We start from the raw sequence: 26,713 nt of genomic DNA on the forward strand, positions 1-26,713 counted from the left end.
AACGGGAGTAGTTGCTGGTCACAAATCTAGCTGCTTGTCGTTGTGTTCTCTCAATCATATCAATATCCCTCTTAGTATGAGGTGCCCAGACAACAGCTGCATACTCTATAATTGGCTTAACCATTGCTTTGTACAACCTATCCTTAATTGTTGGTGTACAATTGTGGAGGTTACGCTGAAGAAAACCTTTAGTTCTGTTAGCCTTGGAAGTTATTTGTTTTATGCGTTCTGACCAGGATAGATTTTGGCTTATTGTTACACCCAAGTATTTGGCATGGTTGACTTCCTTGATTGGTTTATTTTGAACATTATACTGAGCTAGTATTGTGTGTTTCTTGTTAGCTATCCTAAGAAATTCGCATTTTTGTGGGTTAAACACCATTAATTGTCTGCCCATTTTCCCAGTACATCTAAATCCTTCTGCAACTGATTGCAGTCCTGTTCTGTGCGAATGGTGGCATAAAGTAATACATCGTCAGCGTATAACTTGATTTTGGATGATATGTTATTTGGTAAATCATTTATGAAACAGAGAAACAAAAGTGGAGCAAGGACAGTACCTTGAGGAACACCAGAGGTAACTGCTGTTAAGTGGCTCTGTTGACCTTCAACCACCACACACTGAGATCTCTGCAGTACAAAGTCTTTAATCCAGTCAAGTAAATTACCTCGGATACCGTAATGGTGGAGTTTATGGAACAGGTGTTGATGGGACACTTTGTCGAATGCCTTTGAAAAATCTAGTAGTACGACATCGGTTTGATCATTGTTATTTAAACTTTCGGCAAAGTCATTGATTGTCAATAGTAGCTGAGTTTCACATGAGCGACCTTGTCTAAACCCATGTTGTTGATCACACAGAAGATTATATTTAGCAAAATGGGAGTAAATATGTGAATAAACGATGTGCTCTAACAGTTTTGAACAGATACATGTTAATGAAACAGGCCTATAATTGCTAGGAAGAGAACGATCACCAATAGTGAACATTACTAAGAATTTGTAGTGAAGTTCACTATTTGCCACAATATTCCCTATTCATGATTTTTTAGGTGCATGCATCCTTTTTCAATTTGGCTCAATGGTCAATTTTTCTCTTTTGTAGCTAAAATAAAAGGCACTGAATATTTATCTATATGTTGTGTTAAATATTAACTTGATACCTTGAAGCATTCCAGAGATATGGCCAATGCATGTATATAGACAATGATTCATGTCATTTTATTTAAGGAAAGGACCAAGAACATAACTATCAGAAATCTCTTTTATATATGCATGACTACATCATAAGAAGCTTTCTGTGGACAATTCTTGCTCTGCAACACTGATGACTGAAAATGATCTATCTTAATTGGCTTGGTGTAGCTACCATGACTTTTAGGACAAATTTCCATTCCTATATGCCATGTAATAATTATATAAACATAATTGGAAGAATTGATACCAAAAAAGCAGCATTGAATGATTCAGTAATGTGTCACTTCATCACATCAATCTGCTAGCTGACAACTTTGCAATACCATGCTTCTTCATGTGACACTAATAAATCCATTCACTTTTGCTGAGATTTCCGCATGAATCTTTGGTCTTCTCTCATCTGAACTCTCTGGATCCTAGGCAGTGTTGCGAGTAACGCGTTTTACTTATGTAACGCATTACGTAATATTATTACTTTGTGGTAACAAAGTAATAATTATAACGAATTACGCTATTAAAACAGATACTGAAATATAACGCAAGTTACTTAACTTACAAATGTAACGCGTTACATAAGTAATATAGTTACTGTATAGAACGAGTCTACTATTACGTAATATTATTACTACAAGTAACGAAGTTACTAGTCTCGTTAGTTATCCTCTGAGTAACGCCTAGCCACAACGAAGTAACGAGGCCTACTGAATGAAGCTTATTCACCAGCTTCTTACTTATAACCAAGATTTGCATATTGTCCAACAACGCAATCATGTAACGTGATAAGGTGGTAGTTTCACACATGACAGCTTAAGGCTGTGGACACAAAGTAATATAATATGTAATATTATTACAGTTACTTTATTTTATGGGTAATATGTAACTGTAACTAAATAGTTCAGTTGCAAGTAATATGTAATATGTAACTAGTTATACTTTTACAAAGTAACTTGCCCTAGGAAGTCCACAGGTCCAGATGGCGTTAGGTTCCTGAAAGAAATAGGCTGCTCTATTGGCTACCTTATACTGTTCACGTTCATTAGGGTTAGGGTCAGCTTACAGCTATGCCAGGGCCTAGTTGTAAGCTGAAGACTAGTATTAGTATTAGTATTACAGGTAAAGAAGGCTCAAGGAGCCTGTAAAGCCTGATCTGTACAAAAAGAATTTAACAAATTTGCAACTACATAGAAAAAACTTATATACAATAATACGTACTTTATTTTATGGGTAATATGTAACTGTAACTAAATAGTTCAGTTGCAAGTAATGTGTAATATGTAACTAGTTACTTTTACAAAGTAACTTGCCCTAGGAAGGTCACAGGTCCAGATGGCGTTAGGTTCCTGAAAGAAATAGGCTGCTCTATTGGCTACCTTATACTGTTCACGTTCATTGCAGAGTGGAGTTGTTCCTTCAGACAGGAAGTGCTCATGATCACATATACTCCAGTTCATAAAGGTGCATGATGATTTGGACGATCCTGGCAACTTCATACCAATCTCTGTTGTATCTGTTCTTGCTGGTTTTTTAAAATATTTTTTTGTGTGTATTTGTTCAATCATTTTTATAATTTGCCTTAAGTTAATTGTTGCATTTGTATCCACGTATAATTGTTTTGTATGTGTGTGTTAAGTTTTGTACTTGTTAGCTAGCTATATGTTCATTAATTTTGTCTGTATTGTTTGTTGCTCTGACAAGGAAGAATGGTAGTTGCCAATTGTCAGAGACTCAGAGGGTAATTTATAAATCAATCAATCACATCAGTCTGATAATTTAAGAAACTTTTATTGCTAACCCACAAAGAAAATTTCTTGCTGTACAAACTCCAAACATTTATTGAATTTATAAACTGACAATAGCTAACTGTGAAAGTGCGCGCACCATCTGAATCCAGTAATTGTCTACACAACCAGAGCAACAGTCACTCAGTAGAATAAAATCAGTGGAGCAGGTCAAAGAGTCTGGGTAAACTTATAGCAATGAAAGTCATCACATCAAGCGTACAGGTACAAAAGGAAAGACAATGATATGGGTGACATTTTGGGAGCATGATTCCCATCCAGCAAGATTTTAAATTTGAAAGCACTAAGACTTTTCACCTTGTTAATATTAAAAAATACATTAACAAGCTACTGGCATTTAGTGGCAGTTAAGAGACAGAATATGAGACTGTTAAGAGACAGACTGTTCTATAGAGTGGCCAGCTGATTGCTCTATTAGACTATCTCGATCTTTTGTAAGTTCGTATAAGGCCAATGAAACTTGATTGCCAGTTTCTCACTCAGAATTTTGAAAACGTGATGCAGGCGGGTGGTTATTAATCATTATTCATTTTTTCCAAAAGCACACACACATCCCAAACATGAAGATTTCTGCCAAAAACAGTGAGATCTACATTGATTACTCTTGCATAAATACCTTACTAATCTATAACAAGTGATTCTTAGGGACCCGCCGATTATGCTCATAATTTTACCTATTATGCTATGCTGCACCGCTCAAAAATTCACCTATTATGCTTAAATTAATGCTCAATATTTACCTATTATGCTCAATGTTCATGCCTTAGTTGATATGCTTTGCTACTAGTTTAACACTGTATAGAAAGAAAAAATGGGTGGCTGGAACACAAATAATAAATTCTTGCTGCATGTAAGAGAAACGATCGATATACTCTAATAGAACAGTCAGTGTGATGATTGTTCTATTAGAGTTACTGACTGCTCTATTAGAGTATATCGATCTTATTTTGCAATTGCCATTTTTCCAGCAAGAATTTATACTGTCGTATAAATATTTAACCTATTATGCTGGCATTATGCTCAATGCTTTTAGGTACCTATTATGCTCAAAATTATGCCAGCATAATCGGCGGGTCCCTAGTGATTCTTCCATTAGAGTATAGCTGATTGCTCTATTAGAGTAAAAGTGACTGCTCTATTGGAGTATCTTACGTAGCAGAAACTTACCCTCTGAATGGAAAACACACAAAATAATTCCTGTGTTCAAATCTGGAGACAAAACTTCTGTTGCCAGCTATCGACCAATTTCACTCCTTTGTGTCATCTCTAAAGTGCTAGAAAGATTAGTTTATGACAAAGTGATAAATACAATAGCTCCCTCCATCACTCCGCATCAATTTGGTTTTCAAAGTAACGCTTCAACTCAACAACAACTTCTCATCTACTTTCATCAGCTAATCACTTCGAGGGAAGAAATAGACACCATCTACATTGACTTCAGGAAAGCCTTTGATAGTGTGCCACACAATGAATTATTGGTTACATTATGGAACATAGGAATCACAGGCACTCTATGGAACTGGTTTAACAGCTATTTAAGTAACAGATCCCAGTATATATATCTCTGTTGAAAACCGCCTGTCAGATTTCCTACCTGTAATCTCTGGTGTTCCCCAGGGAAGCATTCTGGGTCCTTTGCTTTTCCTGATCTTTATAAATGATCTGCCATCTACCATCATATCTCAACTACTCGAATTTGCAGACGATACAAAGTGAACTTATCTGTAGGAGTTTTAAGTGTTTTGATGAAAAAGAGGATGTCAGATATTTCATAAATATACATCAATGGCAACATACCTAGTTGGGTCAATCTAGTCCTGTAGTCTGAAGTGTAATCAGAGAGTATGAATTTAGTAGCACGCCTTTGTACTTTCTCAATTAATTCTATGTCTTTCAACAAATAAGGTCTCCACAATGTGGAGCAGTATAGCAATTTAGATCTCACTAATGAAATGTATAGGGATTTTCTAGCCTGAGGACAATGCGAATCCTTGAATACTCTGCGTAGCAGTCCAAGTGACTTGTAGGCTTTAGAGGAAATCATTTCATAATGCTTTCTCCATGACAATGAGTTAGTGAAAATAATCCCTAGGTCTTTGTAACTGGGTGATTCATTGATTATATGGTCATTTATGATGTATTGAGAGTTGAATTTATGATGGAAGTTCATAAATACGAATTTAGAGAGGTTAAATGACAGATGATTGTTAATAGTCTAATTAAATAAAGAGTTGAGGTCTTCTTGAAGCTGCCGTATGTCCAGTATGGAAATGATTTGTCAAAAGCAATATCCTGAACTATGTCAGCTTCAATACTGGTTCTACTAGATCTTCTGGAATCAAACTACACCACAAGACAGCCCATACCAATGCAGCTATGAACTCCTATTTTTTTCGCCTACCTAGACTATGGAACTCTTTGCCAATAATTGATCATACACAATCACTAACTGTAATAAAACAAAAATTGAAGAAATTTTTATGGAATCATTTCCTAGCTAACTTTGACAATTAACTCTGTTCAGTGTTTCCATTACCTTTGTCCCTGTTCCCGTTGTTCCAAGAATCCTGCATCTAACAATTTTAACCACTTGTAACTAAGTATGTAAGTGTTAGTGTATAGTTATTTTTTAATGTATGTTAGGCTATCAGTGTAGGTCACTGGTAGACCCTCAGAATTATTATTCTGTAAAGCATTATTATTATTATTATTATATATATTTCGATCTGAAATACCAATAATGAAATTCCATGCGGGTGTATCAAAAGCATGCGGGCGATGACGCGTAACTGCTAATCAAGTTTCATTGACCTAATAATAATATTATCCTCATGTTTTAAAGGAGAGGAGACTACTTGCATGAGTGCTCTTCTGCATCAATAAACCATCTTTAGACTAATGCAAAAATATCCCGGTCCCGGTTTTACCAAGAAATCTCCCTCTCCCCTCCCGGTTTTACCAATACCCGTCTGATGAAATACAGATACTAAATCATTTCTACCGCCCAGATTCGGCGGTAGCCAATTAATGCATGCCAATGACGTTCACACAGAAATCGCCTTGGCAACACAATGCTTTTGTGCAATCATCTGAGGCAACAAGTATTACGGGCGCTGTCTAATTGAATTCCTTTTTGAAATGATTTAGTATTTGTATTTCACCAGACTCTTACTTTTTGCGAAGGAGCGGGCGGCGCCAGACTAAGCCATCTTCTGGTTGGCCAGGACTCCATCAAGACTCCACACCCTCGTCCAGATCACTCGTACGACTCGCCACTGTGCTTTAAAAAAGCAGCCAACAAAAGCAGACCACTTTATTCTGGTCTACTGTGACAGTGAAATTTGATTGTGCATTCATTAAGCTTTGTGCTTGTGGAAAAAAAAAATCAAACTTCCTGTCTTGGGCGATAAGAACGGTTTTCGCAGATCCAGTGGCGTAGCCAGAAAAAAAATTTTTACCGAGGCAAAGTAAGTTATACATTGACGTAATTGAGAGGGTCTGCTTGTGACTCAACTGATTCACAAACACTTTCAAGCATGGGTGGTACAGCATTTGCAGGTTGATTCTCTGGTTGGATGGAAGAAATTGTTTCAAAAGACTCTGAGTACTTTTCTACATGTCATGCTCCAGCTTAGTTAATGCAACAGTATACCACCATGCTTCAATTGTTAGACTAGTTTAATTGTACTCAACACAAAAAAAAACTGACTTACTCTGGAGATATTTTGAGTGGTCAGGCCATCCATGGACTGCAACAGAGGTCATAGTCATGCACACTATACTTTTTATTGATCCGATATGATATTTAAGTCAGAGATATCTCTTCCATGAAATAATCAATTGCATGTGTCAAGCTAGGGAGTCTGGGGGCATGCTCCTTCGAGGAAATTTTTGAAAATATATGCTTTGAAATGGCATGTGGAGGCTACTTTCATGATATACATGCATGATCAATGGGCTTTATGCAATGCCATGCAGTTAATTCATTGGAACACTTTTGAAAAGTAATTTAAAGACAATTAACAATGTAAATGATTTAGACCAAGCAGTGTAAGAGTACTGGCTATATTACACTGAATATTCTATTAGAGTACATTACGATGACTGCTCTATTAGAGTATCTCGATCTTTTTCCGAATACAAATTCAAGTAGCTGAAAAGTGGTCCTCACCATGGGCTCCGGCCTGCTTAGTACTACAACCATAGATCTATTGTGTGTGGTACAGTAATGCTGTATAGTAACATTTGAGTAGAATATTCAAGGTGCCAAAACTCAGGCCTGCTCGTGCTCAGCCTGAATTTTTGAGCATTTTTTTTACCGAGGCAGCTGCCTCGGTTGCCTCAATGGTAGCTACGCCACTGAGATCCAGTCACATACGTATATGCCTTTGATCATGAAGAGGATAATTTACACTGGTCGGGCGCACGCTAACTAGCTATTTAGCAAAACTATTGTAATTAGTGTAATCTTTAATTTTGTGTTTGCTACTTCCTGCGAAGTGAAATAGTATGGGAACATCTCAGTCACGCCGAAGGACGCAGACCCGCAGCGGATACCAAGTTACAGCCTCAGCACATAATAATGTGGACCAGGAAATCGAAGCAGAGGTTACCCGTGTTGAAGCAGACATAAACGAAGTTAAACGCAAGAAACGAGAGAGGTTGAAAGAACTGGATCTCTTCGTGCTTGATAACTCCATTCGTGAGAGTACTGTAGGCCAGCTGCGCAGCCACACCTTGCAGAACAAGCTGGACATCTTCGAGCAGGTGAAGAAAGTCGGCATCAAGGATGTAATCATTGCCTCATTCTCTCACATGACCCGCGTTGATGATGACTTTGTGCAGTACCTCAAAGATCATAACGAAGATTTCACTCATTTTTATTCTTTTTCTGAAATCACTGAAGGAATTAAAGATGGACAATGTGATACTGAGACCATTCCAGTTTCTCTGCAGAAGAACCACGACTTTGGCATTCCCAACACAATTTTTGAGGTGGACCTAGCTAACGAGGATATAGAGTGGGAGAAAAAGTTTACAACAGATGATATGTGTCACCTGCAGCTAATCCAAAAATGGGTGTATGACAACATCTCCACCAAGGCACGCGTTCTGTTCAATTTTCGCGATTTTCCAGTGACCATGAGTACTGCTCCAAAGCGCATGCTCAAAGTAGCTCAATTTCTTTCAAAGTTTCCAGTTGAATATCGACCTTTTGGTCTTTGCTTTGAAGATCCGATGGGAGAATATTTACCCGAAGAGCTTGAGGCATGGACAGCCAGTGTGAGGAGGATCATGACAGCTAACAGCTGGTTAGATGGGAAGATTCTTGTACATATCCACCAAAAGTGGGATCTCCAAACAGCTTCACAACTTGATTGTCTTAGTGCTGGTGCTGATGGTATATGGGCCAGTCTTTGTGAAGAAGGTGCTGCTATGGGTCATGCTTGTGCTGCCATCACCATGATGAACCTGATTCGTCTTGGTAATACCAAAATTCTGAAGAATTATAACTGCACTGAGTTGAGAAATGCTGCTATGGAAATTACTAGAATCACAACTGGGAGAGAACCACATCCGAAGCAAGTGCTATATGGGGAACGAGCAGTTGATCTTGTACTTGGTGTGCTAGGAGTTGGTGATTTTAATTTGGCTAAATTCTTTGGTGTTGAAACACCAAACCGAATGACTACCCTTGTAACTACCGATATGATAATTGAAAAGTTGGAAAATGATTTTGGAAAAGATCCACAGTTCAGATTTGGAAGCATATAAAGCAAATGTGGCATCCTCAAAGCCTTGGCACAATCGGCAAATTATATACTTTGCTTTTATAGCATAGCATGGTAGATTTAATTGTGGGCATTGATTTCCAGTTTGGATTTAGTTTATATAAATGGGTTAGGAATCTACTGTAAAGGTGTGCTAGTAGGTTTAGGAAAATTTGCTGGTAGAATTATGACATTCACTAGTAGAATTAGGACATTCGCTAGTAGAATTAGGACATTCACTAGTAGAATTAGAACATTCGCTAGTAGAATTAGGACATTCAGTGGAACTTCACTAGTAGTGTTAGTTAGGGTTAGGGCTAGGGTTTGGGTTAGATGTGAAATCAGATAAAACTAAAAGCATCTTGATATAAATTATTGCTAATAATGGAAACTTAAACCCATAATCGAAAGTTCTATGGCACACTATATAAGTGTACACTTAATATTCTCAAAACTGGCAAGGTTTGAAACATGCCACATTTGGCTACTAGTGAGAGAGTTGCTATTGAAGTAGAATCCTCAGGTTGCCAAATTGATGCAACTTTTAATGGTTGGCACCAATTCTGGCTATAACCTAGAACTTGCCAATTATGGAAATCACTTGATTCCATAAATTGCCACAAATGGCAACTTTTAGGCATATTAAAAGTTGCCAATGGTGGCTCTGAAACATACCTCTTAACTGAGGATCCCACTGTAAATGTCTGTCAAAAATACTTTTGTTTATCCACTTTCTTAAGCTGGTGATCATCTACTAGGATTGTAGGTAAATGCAGCACGTTTTTGAGCAAACCACATGACACTAGATTTATTTACAATAGGTTTCAGTCTGCTTGATGCAATCCCCTGTCAGTGTTGGTCCTTTATTTCACAACTTCATGATTTTCACCAGCACATATCAATGTAGTGTTATCAGTAAACTCTAGTAATCTATTAATGAGGACATTTCATTAATGTACACAAGACATAGTAAAGGGGTAAATGCACTACCCTGTGAAATTCCACCCTTTACAGGAGACCAAGATGACTACACAAACACAACCCAAAATGGTAAAATTTGACAAGGATATCTAGGTACATGCTAAATTATCTAAATGGTCATTTTATGCAAACCTTAAATGAAATAGTCAATTTAAGTCCTTCGTCATTTTAATGGAGAGCACACAAATTAAGCATTCTTCAAATGACATGAAGAAAGTCATGTAATTAACATCCCCTTGGAAACACATGCAATTACAATAATATTTGCATCATCACACCACAAGATCTGTTGCTTCTACTGGTTACTGCTGATAATGACGACAATGATTGATGCTTATTGTACCACTACAAGAGGCCTTTCAATTGCATGCTGTCAGCGTTTATTTTAGTCACTTAGTTCATTGGAAGAACCCTGGTCTCATATCATTGTTAAATATTATATTAGTGTGGGCTTGAATGTGCTAAATCACTCCAACAATCCACCCTCAACTTCAGATTCCCTCCCTAAATCTTCCTACACTCCATTGTCTTTTCTTTTAGATAGCTTTGCAAGAATGCATGTTTTTCACCACAGTAGACTCTGAATACATGTATAATGTTATAGCATCTACACAATTAAAGGAAAGCCATCATTAATGTTAGCACTACCATAATCACATGGTCATCCTTATTCATATACTTTGTACAGCAGAGAAAGCATTCCTACAAATGAATACTTCTGACTTAAGGCTTCTGCACCATTTCTCCCTCACAAACTTGTCACCTCCACAGTCTTATACACTTTAACAAAACTTAAACAGCTCTTGTTAGCTCTATTAGCATAATTTTGCTAGACCAGTTGAGAATAGGGAACCAGTAAGCATGTACAAGAAGAAGACAAAGCAAAGACAATTCAGACCCTCCAGCATGGGATTGCTGCGTGAGCCATCTCCTGTGGAGAACAGAGTTCATGTAAGACAAAACATCATTGATGAACTGGACATGATAAAAACAAGAGTAGATCAGGTGATGTAACTATTTGTACATATACAACTACAAGCCAGGCCACGTATTTTCTACAATTTAGATACTTCAGAGTTTTGAGGAAGAGAGTGAATTATACATGGTAGAGACTTCATAGAAAATTTCACTATATATTTCTTTATTACAGCCATCAGCTGCGGCTGTGTCTATTCCTGTAAAGGTGAGTGTTGTATATGTCAGGCCAGACAAACTAATTTGATAGTGTCTCAATCACAAGTGCAATGCAATGCAATGCAATGCAATGCAATGCAATGCAATGCAATGCTATATGTGTATAGATAGCTGAATCAGGTTGGTCACATGACTCTGAGTGTAATTATATAAATTCCCTAGTTGGTTAAATTAATAGATAAAATGAGAAACTGATGGTTTGGTCTTAAAGTCCCTTTTTTTGTACAAGGCATTAGAAAATCTCTTCAAGAAGCATGAAGCACTGGGAGCTAGAAGAGAAAAGGTAAGAAACATTTGAATACCATGCAAGTACTGTCATTGACTAGTGTGTTTGTTTGTAGGAATTATCCTCAGTAAAAGAAGTAAGTTTAACTACATATAATTCAGCTGGAGCCAAGTTCCAACTGGGTCGGCTTGTTTAACCACATGGGTCTACATTTTTATGATATATTCATTTAGTTTTTCAAGAAATGTTTAGAAAGATTCTTTGATGAGGTAAGTGTGTATAAGCATTTATAACTTGTGCTAGCGCAAGTGTGAAATGACACTGTTATAGGCTGCGGCTGCAGAACTCAACTATAGTACAAGTGAACACCACATTCCTGATATAAATGAATTTGTGTAAGTATTAAAGGAATACACAACCTTAGGGATGTACATGTCATGTTTGTACATGTGCACAACTTAATATACATAGGTCTGCGATTCAGAATGCATTTCAAATGGTACAACAACTGAAAACCCTCAATGCTCAACTAGTTGCTAAGATGTCTGATGCTCTTAGGTAAGTCATTTTTATATACATATACTATATAAGTTAGTGACCACTAATTTATTAGAAGAAAAGATTTGCAGTCACATGGAAATGGTAATGGTTATAAGTAGCTACATGCTTGTATCACAAGCCATGTAATGCTAATGTGCATATATGGAAATATTCTATATATAGCAGGAGACAGTGGAATACATAACAGAGATCAAATACTCACTATGTATACAAACGAGGCTGTAAAGTGTGGCAGGTAGTACTATGTAATCATCTACACACTTGTATGTCTATAAAGTTCATATGCATAGGCTGGAGAAAACCATCAAAGGCATGATTGAGGTGAGAACTTCTCTCAAAATGGAATACCACCACTTTTAATGCTTGCACACACTGTAGGAGCTTGAGAGTTTAAAGACTCACAACTCATATTTAATGCAAAGAAATGAAACAGAAAAATCCAAACTAAGTGAAATAGAAATATCAAACAGAGAACTTGCTGAGGCTAGTACCTCTACAAGAGATTTGTGCATTATGTTGAATACATTAGACTGTTCAGAAGTTGAGGACAGAGGTTAACTCACTAAAGCATAAAGCTGCTAGACATACGTCTACCTCTCAGGTGTGTAGGTATACGTTGCAGTAACTCTTGCAGTAATTCCAACTTATTTTTCTTACTTTTATGTGTAGCAAGTCAACCATCATGCAAATTCAATCCATGCTGCATCAAGACAATTCAGTCAAGCAGATAAAAATGAGACCACACACGCTGGAGCCTCACAATCAGAAGCTGCATCACATAGTAAGACTATAATTGTCCCCTCTACTAGCACAACCAATCAACAAAAAGAAGAAAAGGAAGAACAAGTTAGTGACTTTTGAATCGCAAAATGTAACGTTTGTTCTCAATATGTGTACGTAGGTACCTACTGCTGTTGCCTCTAAGAAACAAAGTGTAAGAGGCATAAATCATTTTATTTCCAGTTACAAGTTACCTCATGTATACACAGTCAACAAAACACACATCTAGACTACTGGAACAACAGCTTAACACTATGGAAGAGTTACTGATGCAAGGGCAGAAAAAAATGAATGCTGTTGAGAAGGAAATAGCGGAACTCACTAATATGACTGATGAAACTTTGAGCCATAAAGTAAAATGTCTTTAAGTGATGTATGCAACACAGCAAAGGTATATAACATTATATCTTCACATTGTAGTACAGAGAACAGTACAATTGTTTGTGTGAAGCAGTGGATGTGATAATGATTTTATTAGGAAGAGAAGGTACTCAATTCCATGTGGTGTGTGCATTATCAATATAACTACATCCACAGGATCAGAGAAATTGATGATGACTTTAAGTAATGCTGCTCCTAACAATATTTTTGGTGATAAGGTTAGCTGCATGTTATGCAACTTTCACTTTAAGTTTGCAAGACATTTTTCCTTGTGCACCATGGCTGAAAGTATGCTTTCATCAACTGAAAGTTACACAACTATTAATTTTACTTGAACATTTTTGTTACAGAAACTGGTTATTCCAATCAATAACTTGGCGGATGTCATCAAAAGTGGTCAGTATAGTAGCACTATACAGTTTACAACAAATCCTAATTTAAACCTTTTAGCTGTTTCTCGAGTCATGTTAGAATTAAAGTTGTTTATTAAGCTAAAGGTAATTGCATTTAAATGTGTAGCATAATGATATGATTTCAGTGGATGCATCAGAGAAAACTAGCTGCCATACCAAATAAAAGAACTTTACTGACTAGTGAGGACACTAAAAAGGTAATTTTGGATAAACAAGTGTAGTGATATTTCATGTGAGCAACTGTACTAATAGAGTATTAATGAACTACAAAAATGGCTGGACAAAGAGCTAAAAGGAATTGATGAAGAAATCATAGGATCTGTACAGCAGTAAGAGTAAAGTAAGGAGGTGGTTTCCATTATAGAATACACTTGTATAGTTATGAAGAACACAAGAAGGAAATTGAAACTACACAAGTAGCATACTTTGATCAGCTCTCAAAGAAGGTGAGTAGAACTATTGTACGTATTACACAGACCAATGCTATACTCATAACAAAGGTTGATGGTACTATCCAGAAACTATACAAATCAATGGAGAAGCTTGAGGTTCCAGGTAATAAAATGAAAGTGTGCACAACACACAGCGGTAGATCCATGGGAGAGCTGCATGTATAGAACCATCCCAAACAAGACTAGTATACACATCTTTGGACAATTTTTTAAAGCGCTTATGTATTTTACCATCCTTTATGGTAAATTTATCTCCCTGAACCCTTCATATTACCAAGTACTAACTATTCTGCATCTATGCTTCTGAGTGGAACTCCCATACTAAAAGCCTGGATTGGCCACTGCAACATTACTTGTATTAAATTGTTATAGATGAAATAGAGTCAATGCTGGGAAACATCCTCGCCACAGTAGAGCAACTAAATGATGATCCTGCACCCAAACTTAAACCTGTAAGCTACTATATCTGTTACAATAATTGTATGCAAATGCTGTGCACTACAATTATGTACTACTGTCATGTTACTATATAGTGCATGTCACCAAATTTGTGACAAGATATCTTTCACACACAGTAATGTTTCACTTTCCAACTTTGACAATGCATATCTACAAAGTGAGAAAAGCCATTGCTTTCTGAGGTATATATTTAGAACTTAGCTACAATATATAAATAATCAATGGAGAAATTTCTGGTTTCTGTGTTTTACAGAAACAAAATTATTATCTTTCAAATTTGCAGTGTTGCATGTGTGTGTGGAAGACTATTGATTGCAAATCCAGTTAACATATGTGACTGGGTCTGCGAAAATAGGGCATGTGGGCACATGATTTTTGCCTACTTTTTCAAAATTTCATCAATCATAACGTTTTGTACCATTATGCTATGACAATGCACTTTTTAGCGTTTAGTAAGCATTTAATAGGCTTTATGATGCAAGTTACAGAATGCAAATATTCTGTTCCGGTACTGAGATACAACCAGTAGAGTGACGGGATGTAGTTTGTGCCCACATACCCTGTTTTTGCATGCCCGGTCACATATTCTGGTAGTATGTATGTACATAGCTACATATATGCAATATATGTATGCGAGTTCTGTCATGTATTATTATTACAGTCATGTACAATGTATCCCCCTTTTGAATTTACAGCACACAAGCTCTATGGAAAGCACTGAAGAAGAAATAGTTGCAACAAATGTAGTGGGAGGAAATGCTAACTGGCTAAGCACACTCTCTATTCCAGGCTAGTAATGTATATACTATGATATGAATGGTGCACAATGTGTTGTGTGTATACAGCCATTGATGTAATTAGGAAAAATGTGGCTGGTCACTTGAGGACAAAGGTACATGTATGTACATTGTCCACATAAATATGTAGTGTTGGACCTGTATTATTCATAGCATGGAGTTAACATTAGCTCAACATCATGGAGGACGAAGGCCTACAAAAAGAAAGAAAGACCACAACCAAGTCATCAGGAAAATGTATGTATATGGAGTTTAAGAAAAATGCATGCTGTTTGATGAATTGTTTGTTAGACACCAAGCAGAAAATTTCTAATGCCTTCATTAGCAAATCGCGTGGACTTTAGCGCGAATAGCAGTTTCAATTTCAGCAATCAACCACCTTCAAAGTCACCTTCAGAAGCTGTTCACTTACCAACTATACACAAACAGCAACCAAGAAGGTTTTCAGAAGTTCTTCAGCAGACAATGTATCCTTATGCAACCAGGCACACTCCAGCTACAACTAATGCCACAAGAATATTTGCTCGTAAAATGTCTCAAAAACAACAGAAGGTGACACATGCTCTTCCACATGTAGAGAACACAACTAAACTCACAGGACCCAAAACAGAAAGACCACGACACTGATTGTGTATATATGTCACTTTAGTAACTCACTACTAATATTCATATTGTATACACTATTTTGTTATGTACTAAATCTACAGTAAATCAAGGCACATGGTAGTGTGTCGTGTGGCCCAAGAAGTCGGCAAATCACACCATGCAGTGATTTCTTGGTTACCATGCACCTTTCATTTCACAACTTTTTCACTATGCATGGCTTTTTAGGGGCGATACCTTTGCAGCTTAGTATAGAATGCATATATAATGCACATCAATTCCACAGCTATCATGGTAATGAAACGAATATTTCACTGTGGCCACTGCACATGCACATGAAATAAAATGTCAGAATTCATATAATAGTAATATAATTATGTACTCATTCATGCCATACTAGCATTTATCGTCCACCTGTATGTAGGAATGAAATGTGTCAATGCCCAAGTAAATGTGACAAGTTACCTTCCTTGCCGTTTAATATCACAGCTAAAGTAATGGGTTTGCTTCCCTGTATACTAAGTGATACCTGTTACACCCAAAAGTCTCCTTTGCCATTCAAAAGTACTCACAATTCCATCTAATATACATATATAAATAACTCCCTGATCCTTCAATTTTGGTTAGGTTTCCCATGGCAGACAGAGTCCTTGTATATAACTACCAAATCCACAACCATCAGATGATGGTGGTGGATAGACCGATCAGTTACACGTATGTACGTGGGAGAAAGATTGGTGACAAGTAGGTTAGAGGTGAGCTAACTACATTAATGATGTTTCAACTTGCAACGAAGGACTTCAGGATGTGTGATAATTGTAACTTTATTTCTTTTACTAGCTACCATTGTGAAACTGTTTATGGTCTTTAAGTCAGGCAATGAAGAATACTTATTAGTTAAATCTGCACTGTTGAGCCTGTAATTTTCAGTTTTACTCTAGGACGATAAAAATGATAGCAACCATTATAGTCATAAAGCATGTGTACCTGATATATTCATTGTGTGATGAATTATGAGTGACTTGTGTGGCTATTAATATAGTGACATACTATATCAGATGTTATTTGGTTAACTTACTGATATTGGTGGTGGTGTAGTCTTGTTTGTAGTAGTCAGTTGTTTGCTGTCATAAGTTGTTATGAATAATGGCTGTTTAGTGACCTTTTTGCTGTCAGTTGATGCATTTTCTCCTTCCAAAATCAGCTTTAAAGTTTGATGTTTCTTAAGTATAACATGTAACTAAGCACTGTACATCCTACATACGATCTGTACATCCTAGAATGCTTACTTTATTAATCTTCTCTAGCTGTTGCCTAAGTTTATCAGCTTCATTATTAGCCTTTGCAGTTGCTTCTTCATTCTCCTTTACTAGCTCTTTATATCGCTTTTTGTAAATCTCAAGCTTCTTTCCACATTAAAAAAACGTACAAGCTTATATGTCAGCAAGCATGTATAAAATACACCCCATGAAAGTTACAATGTATCAAGCATATAATAATACTTTACTTTTTGGTTTGCCTTGAATTCTTTCTCCATCCTGTGAATTTATAGTACATCATTAACATAGTGACTAGTATATAATTACTTGAAATTCTCAGCAGCAATATTTGTGTAATAAACACGCAGTTGACTATTCACTCTACGTGTGGAGGAGGAAAGGTTCTTTCCTATACATGAACACAGTGAACATATATTTACAAATAATACTATAATAATATACTTTTAATTTTGTGAGTAATTTTCTCTGGTTCTGCAGTTTGTTGATGCCTATATACAGTATACAGAACAAGTTTAGCTACATGTAATGCATAAATTGTCATAAGATATAAGGAAATCATAAGTGTTGTAAAACAACCATGCATATCTGGGGATGACAGTATATAACTTTGTACACAAACAAATTAAATGTAAACATTTTAATGCACAAGCAAATTGTGTGCATAAACTGTATAAGTGTGCTAGTGCATTTTGCCATAGATGGATCTAGGAGACACCGTTAAGGAGGTGACGGTAAGGAGATTTGAGGAAGAGCAAGATACCTTAGGACAACTCCCTGGTACACAAGCTATATTCTTTTACATAAATTCGGTTAGTATAGCATGATGAATGAAAGATGCTTACACACCAAGACTCTAGTTGGATGTCTTTTAAATAAGATAACCTATATGTTTGAATCTGAGAGCATTTTTGATAGCTATTTAATTAAGTGTATACTTTGAAAAGCATGTGTTAACCTAGCAAACTAGTTGTCCTGAGGCAGAGCCTGTTTGATGGCTAAGTGTACTCAGCACTCAGTGCTTCTTAAAAATGAAGTATGCAAAAAACTTTTATCAATGTAATGCTCTATTAGAGTAGTGACTGTTCTTTTAGAGTATCTCAATGTTGATGCAACAACTTTAAATAGGCTGTAGGACCAGGAGTCCTACAGACCTTCAGCACTTGTGCTGTAAAGCCTTAATAAATAAAATAATGTCCACTTGGGGTACTTTGAGATAATAAAGTCACTCTCTAAGGTTCCTATGGATATATACGCTTGAAATTAACAAGGAGAAAACATCCTGACCACCTGGCAAACTCCTGTAAGCGTTTGAGCATTAATTGGATGGCTGCAGGTTCGAGACTGCCCAGGTCCAGTCATGGATTTTTTCTCCTTTCTCCACTATTTCAAACATACTATCTGTAACAACTTTAAACAGGCTGTAGGACCAGGAGTCCCTCTACAGACCTTCAGCACTTGTGCTGTAAAGTCTTAATAAATAAATAAATTTAAAAAAAAAATAAATAAACAGACAAACCAATTTCTTCACAGTTTATTCATGTAAAACTGTTGTCTTCATATTTGTCCATTGGCTTTCTGTACTTCAAAACAGTGTGAATAATTCCCTGCTTGTCTTGGTGTCAATGTTGTCTTATAAGTCCAAGAGGAGCAAGAGAAGGGCTTTTCTCAGACCTATACATTTTGAAATTGAGATCCTATTAATGGTACAAGTTTACTGCTGGCACTGTTGAATGTACCAACATACAGTACCAGTGCTTCCAAGTACAAAATGTCTGCTTGCAAATTTCACTTTGCATGCAGTGTGTATTTCTTGTTACTGCTATAATTTCTTGATGTATGGTATTTATTACCAAACTTGATCCTTCAGTGTTGATGGTGTTATAATGCTAGCTACTGTACCTGCATTGTGAGTTGTATAGCTTGACTTTTGACTTGATCAGTGTTTTAAATTTCTCCAGTGCTGCCTCAGTATCAACACACATTTGACTGGCAATAAAAGAGTAAAATGGGGAAATTCTTTAATACTTACTAAAAGAGGTTGAAGTCAGGAATCTTGTTACCATCCTAACGTTTCTATTGTAGTTTTGCAAACAACAATTTATTGTATAATGCTACAAACTCACATCATCAATGAATTGATCAATCTTACATGATTGGGCTGTGAAGAACTAAAGACAAATTATCTTTCTATCACTGTATTAGTTACACATAGTACTTACATTGTGCACTGTTTGAAGTTCCTAGAATACAAACAGAGCCAAACTTTCATTATGCGTTTGTGCATGTGCATGCTGTATTTGTCACATGTATGTATGTATGTATGTATATATGCGTATGCGTGTGTGTATGCATGCATTAAAAAAATATCACTTACTGAAGTTTTATGTGATTGTTCATATTGAAGTTTATTGATCAAATCCTTAATCCGATTCTACACAATTACATAAGTGTGCATAGTGAAGAGGAAAGTTTTAAGCAGGTAAACTTGGTTAATATTTTGAACTTTTCAGTTGAACACTACCTATTTTTAAATTTAATTTTATTTTTTAAGGCTTTATAGCACAAGTGCTGAAGGTCTGTAGGACAACTGGTCCTACAGCCTGTTCAAAGTTATTACAGTTTGAAAAGGTGGAGAAAGGAGAAAAAATTCATGACTGGACCTAGGCAGCCTTGAACCTGCAGCCATCTGATTAACGCTCGAACGCTTACAGGAGTCTGCCAGGCGGTCAGGATGTTTTCTCTTTGTCAATTTCATGTATATGTATACAAGGAACTCTAGAGAGCGACTTATTATCTCAAAGTACCCCATGTGGAACCAAATGGATATTAGTTCATTTATTAAGGCTTTACAGCACAACTGCTGAAGGTCTGTAGGACACCACATTTTGTACTAAATTATAATTCTCCCCTAGTTGGGAATTGACAAATGACACACACCATCTATATGTTGGTGGTTTGAAACATGTTATGCCAAAGTTACAGGTTAACTTGTTGATCTTGATATATTATGTACATCTATACTCTGACTTACAAACATTGTTCTATCTTGTGAATATTGGTTGATAAGGTTTATAGCTTTCTAGTATCTATGTATATAAACTGATGATGCCATTAACATCAGAACAATATAATACTGTTACCATTTCAACTCTTAGTTTAATGTCATCAAGTTGTTGTTACAGTAGTATACTATCTCTATTGCTTTGAGCCATTTTCTATATATATTTACTGTCAACAAAATCTTTTGGGATATATACCAAATCACTATACTATATAACTTTGCTAAAATATGTGTAATATAGTCACACAGGTGAGATACTTCAGGAGCTATATAATTTTAGCACAGTTACAAGGTTTTAGCAACTTCTAAGTTGCAAGCTATACTAAGTGATGTTATCAGGTATCTGTGCAATTTGCAGTTATGTGAAATTGTATTAGCAACTAATGCAGATGGCAATGAAGTAAGCTGATAAAGTTTAATTGCCTTAGTAAGTATCCATACAAGTATACTAGACACTTGATTACAAGTATGTTATCAGGTATGCGATTGCTATTGAGATGTAACTAATAATGCTGCAAGCTTTGCCACTCGTATTTATGTATGTGCAGTGTTTATGTGAGTGCTCTATTGTAGTTTACAGGTTCCACTGATTAGGGAGTATTGATCTATTTCAATAGAATTAAGCTCAATAGTTTGAAATATCCACCCATTACGCACTCCTGCACCAGCCTATTATGCTTTCTATTGTGCTGGCATATTTGATGCAGGCCTACATGCTAGATGTAGTGTAAACCCATACAATAAAAAATTAACTGAAATTAGGTGTGTTCTAGTAAAATTAATATGAATTAACTCGTACATTTGCCAAAATATAATGATACTAGAGTATGGTCATGTGTGGGATATGTATGTTATTAATAATTGATATGTAACTATAAAATTAATGGTGTTGCCACTTACATGTATACTAAGCATTCGTTTCATTAAAATAATTTTAATTTTAGAAATACTTTACCACATTACAGAAACTGACGTGATACTGTTATATATACACTTTGTTATGAAACTTTTCAAAGTAAAATAATTATTACATAAATTCAGTCAATGTGAGTATGATAATTGTACTGCACATATATTTGAGTAATCAGTCAGTACCATGGCCTTTCTGCTTTTGTTCCTGTGATGTTAGCAGTATTCTCCACACGTGGAAGAATGTGTGTAGCCTTCTGTCGCTATTGAGATGATTTGCAAGCAAATAATCTTAAGACATTAGCCGTAGCTGGAGTACGCCTGGTTGCATAAGGATGCATCGTCTATTGAAGAACTTCTGAAATTAGTTTTGGCTGCTGTTTGTGGATAGTTGGCAAATGAATATTAGCTTCTGAAGATGATTTTGACCTGTTAGTGAAGTTATTATGTGTGCTCAAGTCTACACAATTTGCTAATGAAGGCATTACAAATCTCCTGTTTGACACCTAGCAAAACATGCAACATGAATAGCTAGCCATTAACAATATTTGCATGTCATACATTTTCCTGGTAATCTAGTATTGGTTTTTCTATCCTTTTGTAAGCCTTTGTCCTCCGTGAAGTTGAGCTAATGTTCACTCCATGCTGTAAAGAAATATTACATCATTGTTCCATTATGTGCCCATGTGTACCTTTGTCTGCAAGTGACCAGCAACATTTTTCCTTACAGCATCAATGGCTATCAAGACTCACGGTAGTGAGTCGCACGGCCAAGAAACTACAAAGCGCACGCCCAATTAAAAGACGCGCGGCCACTACTGTGAGTTATTTACGTGTAGGGCCGGTTTCGCAATATTAGTCCTAAATTACGCAACATCTCTCAATAGATTTGTATTGCGTTACGTGATAAAAAAATCTTTAGGAGTCGTTATAGTTTTCTTGCGACCTCGCTAAAATAAAAAAGTAACCATCGCAAAATAAAAAAATAGGCGTATTTCACTTTATTTCTCTACCTTATGTTACAACTACTGTCACGTTATACCAGTCAACCAGTCAACATAGCCGTATTTGTATAGTCCATCTAGCACTGACATTATCCAATCCTGGTTTGCCTATACGCGTATTTTCTTCAATCAATCTCTAATCCCTACAATAACTTTTAAAGACACGACGTGGACACAAACTCTAATGCCTGATAAACAAGTTGTGACAGCGTGCTGAACTGTAAGTTCCCTAGGGATGGCGTTTTAAGCAGAAATCTTTTAAATTCCATTTAGTACCACACCCCATGCGAGCGTTTATAAATCGCCAGTTGTCTGGTTTGAAGAACAAGATCACTAGCGAAGGTGCTTTAAGCATACTCTTCAATTCTCTATTTACATGTAATTTTTAATAGATTAACCACAAAGGCTGGTAAGGTGAATACAAAAGCAGGCCTGCCAACCTGGAAAGTAAAAAAATCTTGAGATTTCTGTACCTTTATTGTAGTATTGCAGTGTGTAGTAAAAAAAACTGGTAGATGCTATGCTGAGACCAAAAAAAAAAAAAAAAAAAAAAAAAAGTCTCGACTTTAAATTTGAAATCCGTGAGATTCGATCTACTGCCCTTGAGCAGGGTAGTGAAACCGTGAGACTCACAGTAAATCCGTGAGAGTTGGCAGGCCTGCAAAAGGTAACAAGCCTTTAGGGGTTACCACCTCTATGTAGTGTGTACCATGTAGCTTGTGTTGTGGCTTTCATTAAGTATTATGCACACACAAATGGTGCAACAACATTTTGTAATGGATTGCTCGAATGTGGTTGGTGGTGTTGTGGCTCGAATGTGGTTCGTGGTTTGCCAGTGACCATGATGAGTTGGGGTTGTTCCACACAACTTACACAATATTCAAATTTCATGATGGCCATGATAATTTCTTGCCATATGGTAAACATACAACAATGTGTAACAACGTTAATTAACATCACATCAAGACTTGACTAAAAATAGTTCCAACAATAGTGATGATTTCTTGTATGTCAGCATGACGATACTGAGACCTGTAAAAGAATAAGCAGGCACTGAAGTTAACCTTAAATTAAACACTCATGCAACTGACCTGGAACATCGGTCGCAACGCCAAAAACACTTGTTTTGATATCTGATGACACAATCCAGCAGGCACTGAATTAAAAAAGAATGTACAAAAAATCAATATGCCGGGCTGTGTCAATAATAGCATGGATAATCAAAATGAACAAAAATTATATCCCAGGCTAAGTGAATGAATAACATAACTGTTGGGTAAGCAGAACATTAGGACATTAGTCAAACCAGAACATTAGGACATTAGTCAAACAAAAGTACGCTATCACAACTTGGTTATAATACAATGTTTGTACCTCTGGACTTCACACTGGTTGCCCAAAAATTGTGCCATTTCGGGACAACAGCATAATATTATGAAATAGTTACTACAACACAGAAGGCTTACTGTTGCACTGTCTACACTGATATACCATAATTTAAAAACATAACAGGTGGGCATTAAATACAATACACTTAACATCTGGGTACTAGGAAAAAATCACTAACATCACAACATGTAAACTGACCTGGAAATTAACACCCTTGATGCCACTACAGTCTACACTGGATACTTGTTCGAACCCATCAACACTATGCCTGATACGTACATCTGAGTAGACTGACCTGCAAATTCACATCACTAGTATACAGTGATAATTGATAACTACAAAAACAACAATTGCAATAATACAATTCTTCTGTACGTCAACTGACCTGAAATTCATGACACTCAATACCGAGACCTGTAAAAGAATAAGCAGGCACTGAAGTCAACCTTAAATTAAACACACATGTAAACTGACCTGGAACATCGGTCGCAACACCAAAGACATCTGTTTCGATATCTGACGAAACAATCCAGCAGGCACTGAATTAAAAAGAGAATGTGCAAAAAATCAATATGCCAGGCTGTACCAATAAACGATAAATAATCAAAATGAACTAAAAATATATATATCCCATATGCAGGTTAAGTGAGTAACATAACTGTAGGGTAAGCATGTAAACCAGAACATTTGGTCATTAGTCAAACAAAAGTACGCTATCACAAACTGGTCGCTGATAATTGATAACTACAAAAAGAACAATTGCAATAATACAATTCTTCTGAATGTCAACTGACCTGAAATTCATGACACCTGTATCTTTGTTCCTGCATGGTCTCAACTTACATATGTACCATGATCACATTCAACTGCTAGTGGATAAACCAGTATGACCAGATGGCCTGCAAAAACCAACAAGCAGGTGTTAAATACAATACACCTAAAGCCTGGAATATGAAAAATATTATATAAGCATTATTCCACACTGATATAGTAATAGATTATAGGACGTTGTGGAACTTGCCTAAACGTGTAAACTTGAACATGAGGACAACTGCATAATCTGGACACTTGGAATTGTCCAATACCTGATGAACCGCAAGTAGGTACTAATGACATTCACTTCAACATTTTATCCCAGCTGGGTGAATCTCTTGTAACTGAGTAAAAAGGTGTTTATTTTCCACCTGCAACCAAAGTTCTACATTTCTGTGGTTGGGTGTACATAAACTGACCTGGAAAATCAGTATGCCATAGTGGTATAGAAATGGTTCCTTTCCTTCTGTTGTGATATTACTTACAGCTGACTGGTAAATGATCATCGATGTCCCCATGGACCCCAACAATGAGTATACCAATAACTTCACAAGTTGCAATGAATTTCCTTTCAACATGTGGTGGAATGAATTTCCTTTCAACATCTGGTGGACAGGTCCAAAAACCCTATCGCACAAACACGGTGAATCAGTGTGTGGCGATGTGACACGTTGCACAAACTTCACTCCTCGTTAGCATTCAAGACCGGCATATATCATAGAGTCCCTCAGTATTCTTGACTCTTACTTTTTCAAGCGTTGCTCAAGCGATGTAGTTTCTCACGAGGGGCTCGAGTTTCTCAGTAAAGTCGAGCCGATTAAAGTACGCCTCACCATCTAGTTACATTCTTAAACCATTCAATTTAAAACCACGTATCATGAGTGTCCGCTTAAGGTAATTAGGGACTTTCCACGAGATTTCCCCTAAATAGATCACGTGTTAGTTGTCAATCTGGTGGATTCTGGTGGTATACATGGTTCAACAATGCGGTAAGTGTACTTTATTATAGTATAAACTGTCAATGAATAATTGTTTGTGCACTGCTAAACTAAGTTATTTTTGTGTGATAAGCATGCTTGAGGAAGGGTCTGGGGGACGAGACTAATGTTTTGACAGCAGTTGATGGACAGCAGTTGATGATGACCAGGCAAAGAACTGCGAGAAGAACTACTATGATAGTATGATAGTAGGGAAAAATTCCCACCCCTATAGCTCTGCCTAGGGGCATTAACTAGCATTATCTACGGCTACTGTATTATGTTGCTGATATGTACATTCAGGCCAAGAATAAAGGTGAAAGTGGTAGTAAGGCTCAATCCTATTATTCTGCTGAACAGGCAAGGGAGTCTGGGACTCTGGGGGCATGCTCCCTCAGGAAAGTATAAGTGCTACAACTTTTTTGTTTTAATTGCTTCATCAAGTATAAAAATTTCAGTCAAAAGGTGATGATCGAGCTCTGGTCTTATGCACTGGTTGGAGTGGTTGTATCGATACTGCACTGTGACATCCTTGAGGGGTTAGTGCTGGCATTGTCCATGACAATACTATTCCATCTCCCCGAGTCTTGATGATTGAGTCCTCCATTCCTTTCTCTGCTGCTCCAATCCTGAAGTTGTGACCACAGTCAAAAGGTGACGATCAAGGCTCTGGTCTTGCATCTATACTGTACTGCAACACCCTTGAGGGGTTAGTACCAGCATTGTCCATCGCAATACTGTTCCATCTCCCATATACAAGTCTTGATGGTTGAGTCCTCTATTCCTTTCTCTGCTGCTCTAATCCTGAAGTTGTGACCAAAATATTAAAAAATGGTTATAACATGATAAATGATTATGATGATAACAATTACAAATGTATTTATAGTTGTGTAGCAACTGTGAACTAATTAGGCACTTGCAAGTTTAATTAGGTGTCTGAAGCATTTAACATGCACAGATATGAGATATATTCATCACGTGCAGGCAGTAAAAATAAATTTACTCTAATGGAACAGTCATACTACACCGTAAATTCATACTTCCGAATTTACGGTGTTATGAAACAATCATTATTATGTATGGATTTTACTGACTCTCCAAGATAATATTCTGCATTAAGGGTGCTCTGTACAGTTCGTACAAGGCTTCCCAAGACATAGTCTGTTTTGCACTAAAAGAAATATTATGGTCACTTAATTAGTCTGTGACATGTTGACACATTTTAGTACCCATAAATTAGGTATCCCATAGCAACAAGCGCACGCATCTTGCTATTCTACACCCTCTCACTTAAATTAGAACTACTCCATCATTTTTAATCCAATGGACATGAAATTTTCACACAAGCTACTTTAGCAATTTTGCCAAAGAAGAGCGTTTGCCATTTTTAAATAGCAAGTTCAGATGATGAATAACATGGAAGTAAAGAAAGGATTTCTGGGAGTGTCAACCCAAAAGATAAATATGTGATGAATGAGAAGCTAAAAGACAAAAATAAAAACGCACAATGGTTTGTGCTGTTTAGCATAGTGTATCATAAAAGTATCAAGGCTCTAGTGTGTAAACTGTAGGACTAGTTCTAGTATAAAGGGAAAAACTGTAACTCATGTTCTAAAGCAAATTTAGCAGTTGGGTTTGGACTAAACTGTGTACTAGTGTTAGCATA

The 26,713-nt window shown here is 36.6% G+C and overlaps 3 protein-coding genes and 1 long non-coding RNA gene across 14 annotated transcripts; 2 read left to right on the forward strand and 2 right to left on the reverse strand.

The window, feature by feature from the left end:
- Positions 1–7,505: 7,505 nt before the first annotated feature.
- On the forward strand, positions 7,506–8,771 carry LOC136264905 (uncharacterized). Its single transcript, XM_066059671.1, has one exon. The coding sequence runs from the start codon at positions 7,506–7,508 to the stop codon at positions 8,769–8,771; it is 1,266 nt and encodes a 421-aa protein (XP_065915743.1).
- A 183-nt stretch (positions 8,772–8,954) lies between these two features.
- On the forward strand, positions 8,955–15,692 carry LOC136264906 (uncharacterized). Its single transcript, XM_066059672.1, has 30 exons — positions 8,955–9,095; positions 10,568–10,753; positions 10,815–10,853; positions 10,899–10,931; positions 11,172–11,225; positions 11,284–11,304; positions 11,402–11,437; positions 11,499–11,563; positions 11,640–11,726; positions 11,782–11,810; positions 11,892–11,964; positions 12,020–12,050; positions 12,108–12,212; positions 12,259–12,330; positions 12,399–12,575; positions 12,631–12,663; positions 12,719–12,862; positions 12,930–12,996; positions 13,047–13,108; positions 13,241–13,286; positions 13,341–13,387; positions 13,429–13,500; positions 13,556–13,632; positions 13,683–13,749; positions 13,804–13,858; positions 14,128–14,207; positions 14,910–15,003; positions 15,060–15,106; positions 15,165–15,248; positions 15,303–15,692. Exons 1-30 carry the CDS (start codon positions 8,955–8,957, stop codon positions 15,636–15,638), a joined length of 2,460 nt encoding a protein of 819 aa, XP_065915744.1. The 3' UTR covers positions 15,639–15,692.
- A 762-nt stretch (positions 15,693–16,454) lies between these two features.
- On the reverse strand, positions 16,455–16,832 carry LOC136263882 (uncharacterized). The gene is made up of 3 exons (XR_010704820.1): positions 16,693–16,832; positions 16,602–16,644; positions 16,455–16,551 (listed from the first exon to the last, which is right to left on the reverse strand). It is a non-coding gene; the product is annotated as an uncharacterized lncRNA (long non-coding RNA).
- Positions 16,833–20,962: 4,130 nt separating this feature from the next.
- Positions 20,963–25,210, reverse strand: LOC136263031 (uncharacterized). Of its 11 annotated transcripts, none has more exons than XR_010704425.1 (10): positions 24,490–25,210; positions 24,279–24,441; positions 24,052–24,156; positions 23,732–23,796; positions 23,643–23,671; positions 23,456–23,592; positions 22,960–23,024; positions 21,557–22,900; positions 21,426–21,509; positions 20,963–21,370 (listed from the first exon to the last, which is right to left on the reverse strand). XR_010704425.1 is itself a non-coding variant. In XM_066057476.1 (10 exons), the coding sequence occupies exons 5-10, from the start codon at positions 23,950–23,952 to the stop codon at positions 22,825–22,827; spliced, it is 369 nt and encodes a 122-aa protein (XP_065913548.1). In that variant the 5' UTR covers positions 23,953–24,001; positions 24,052–24,156; positions 24,279–24,441; positions 24,490–24,697; positions 24,818–25,063; the 3' UTR covers positions 22,738–22,824. The 11 variants fall into 11 exon arrangements, 9 of the variants coding, with proteins under 9 accessions (XP_065913548.1, XP_065913547.1, XP_065913550.1 ...); XR_010704424.1 differs by having other exon boundaries at positions 20,966–21,370; positions 23,732–24,001; XM_066057476.1 differs by lacking the exons at positions 20,963–21,370; positions 21,426–21,509 and adding an exon at positions 23,915–24,001 and having other exon boundaries at positions 22,738–22,900; positions 23,456–23,552; positions 23,732–23,795; positions 24,490–24,697; positions 24,818–25,063.
- Positions 25,211–26,713: the final 1,503 nt, after the last annotated feature.

Source organism: Dysidea avara, chromosome 8, assembly GCF_963678975.1.
Source record: "Dysidea avara chromosome 8, odDysAvar1.4, whole genome shotgun sequence".
Lineage (NCBI taxonomy): Eukaryota > Metazoa > Porifera > Demospongiae > Dictyoceratida > Dysideidae > Dysidea > Dysidea avara.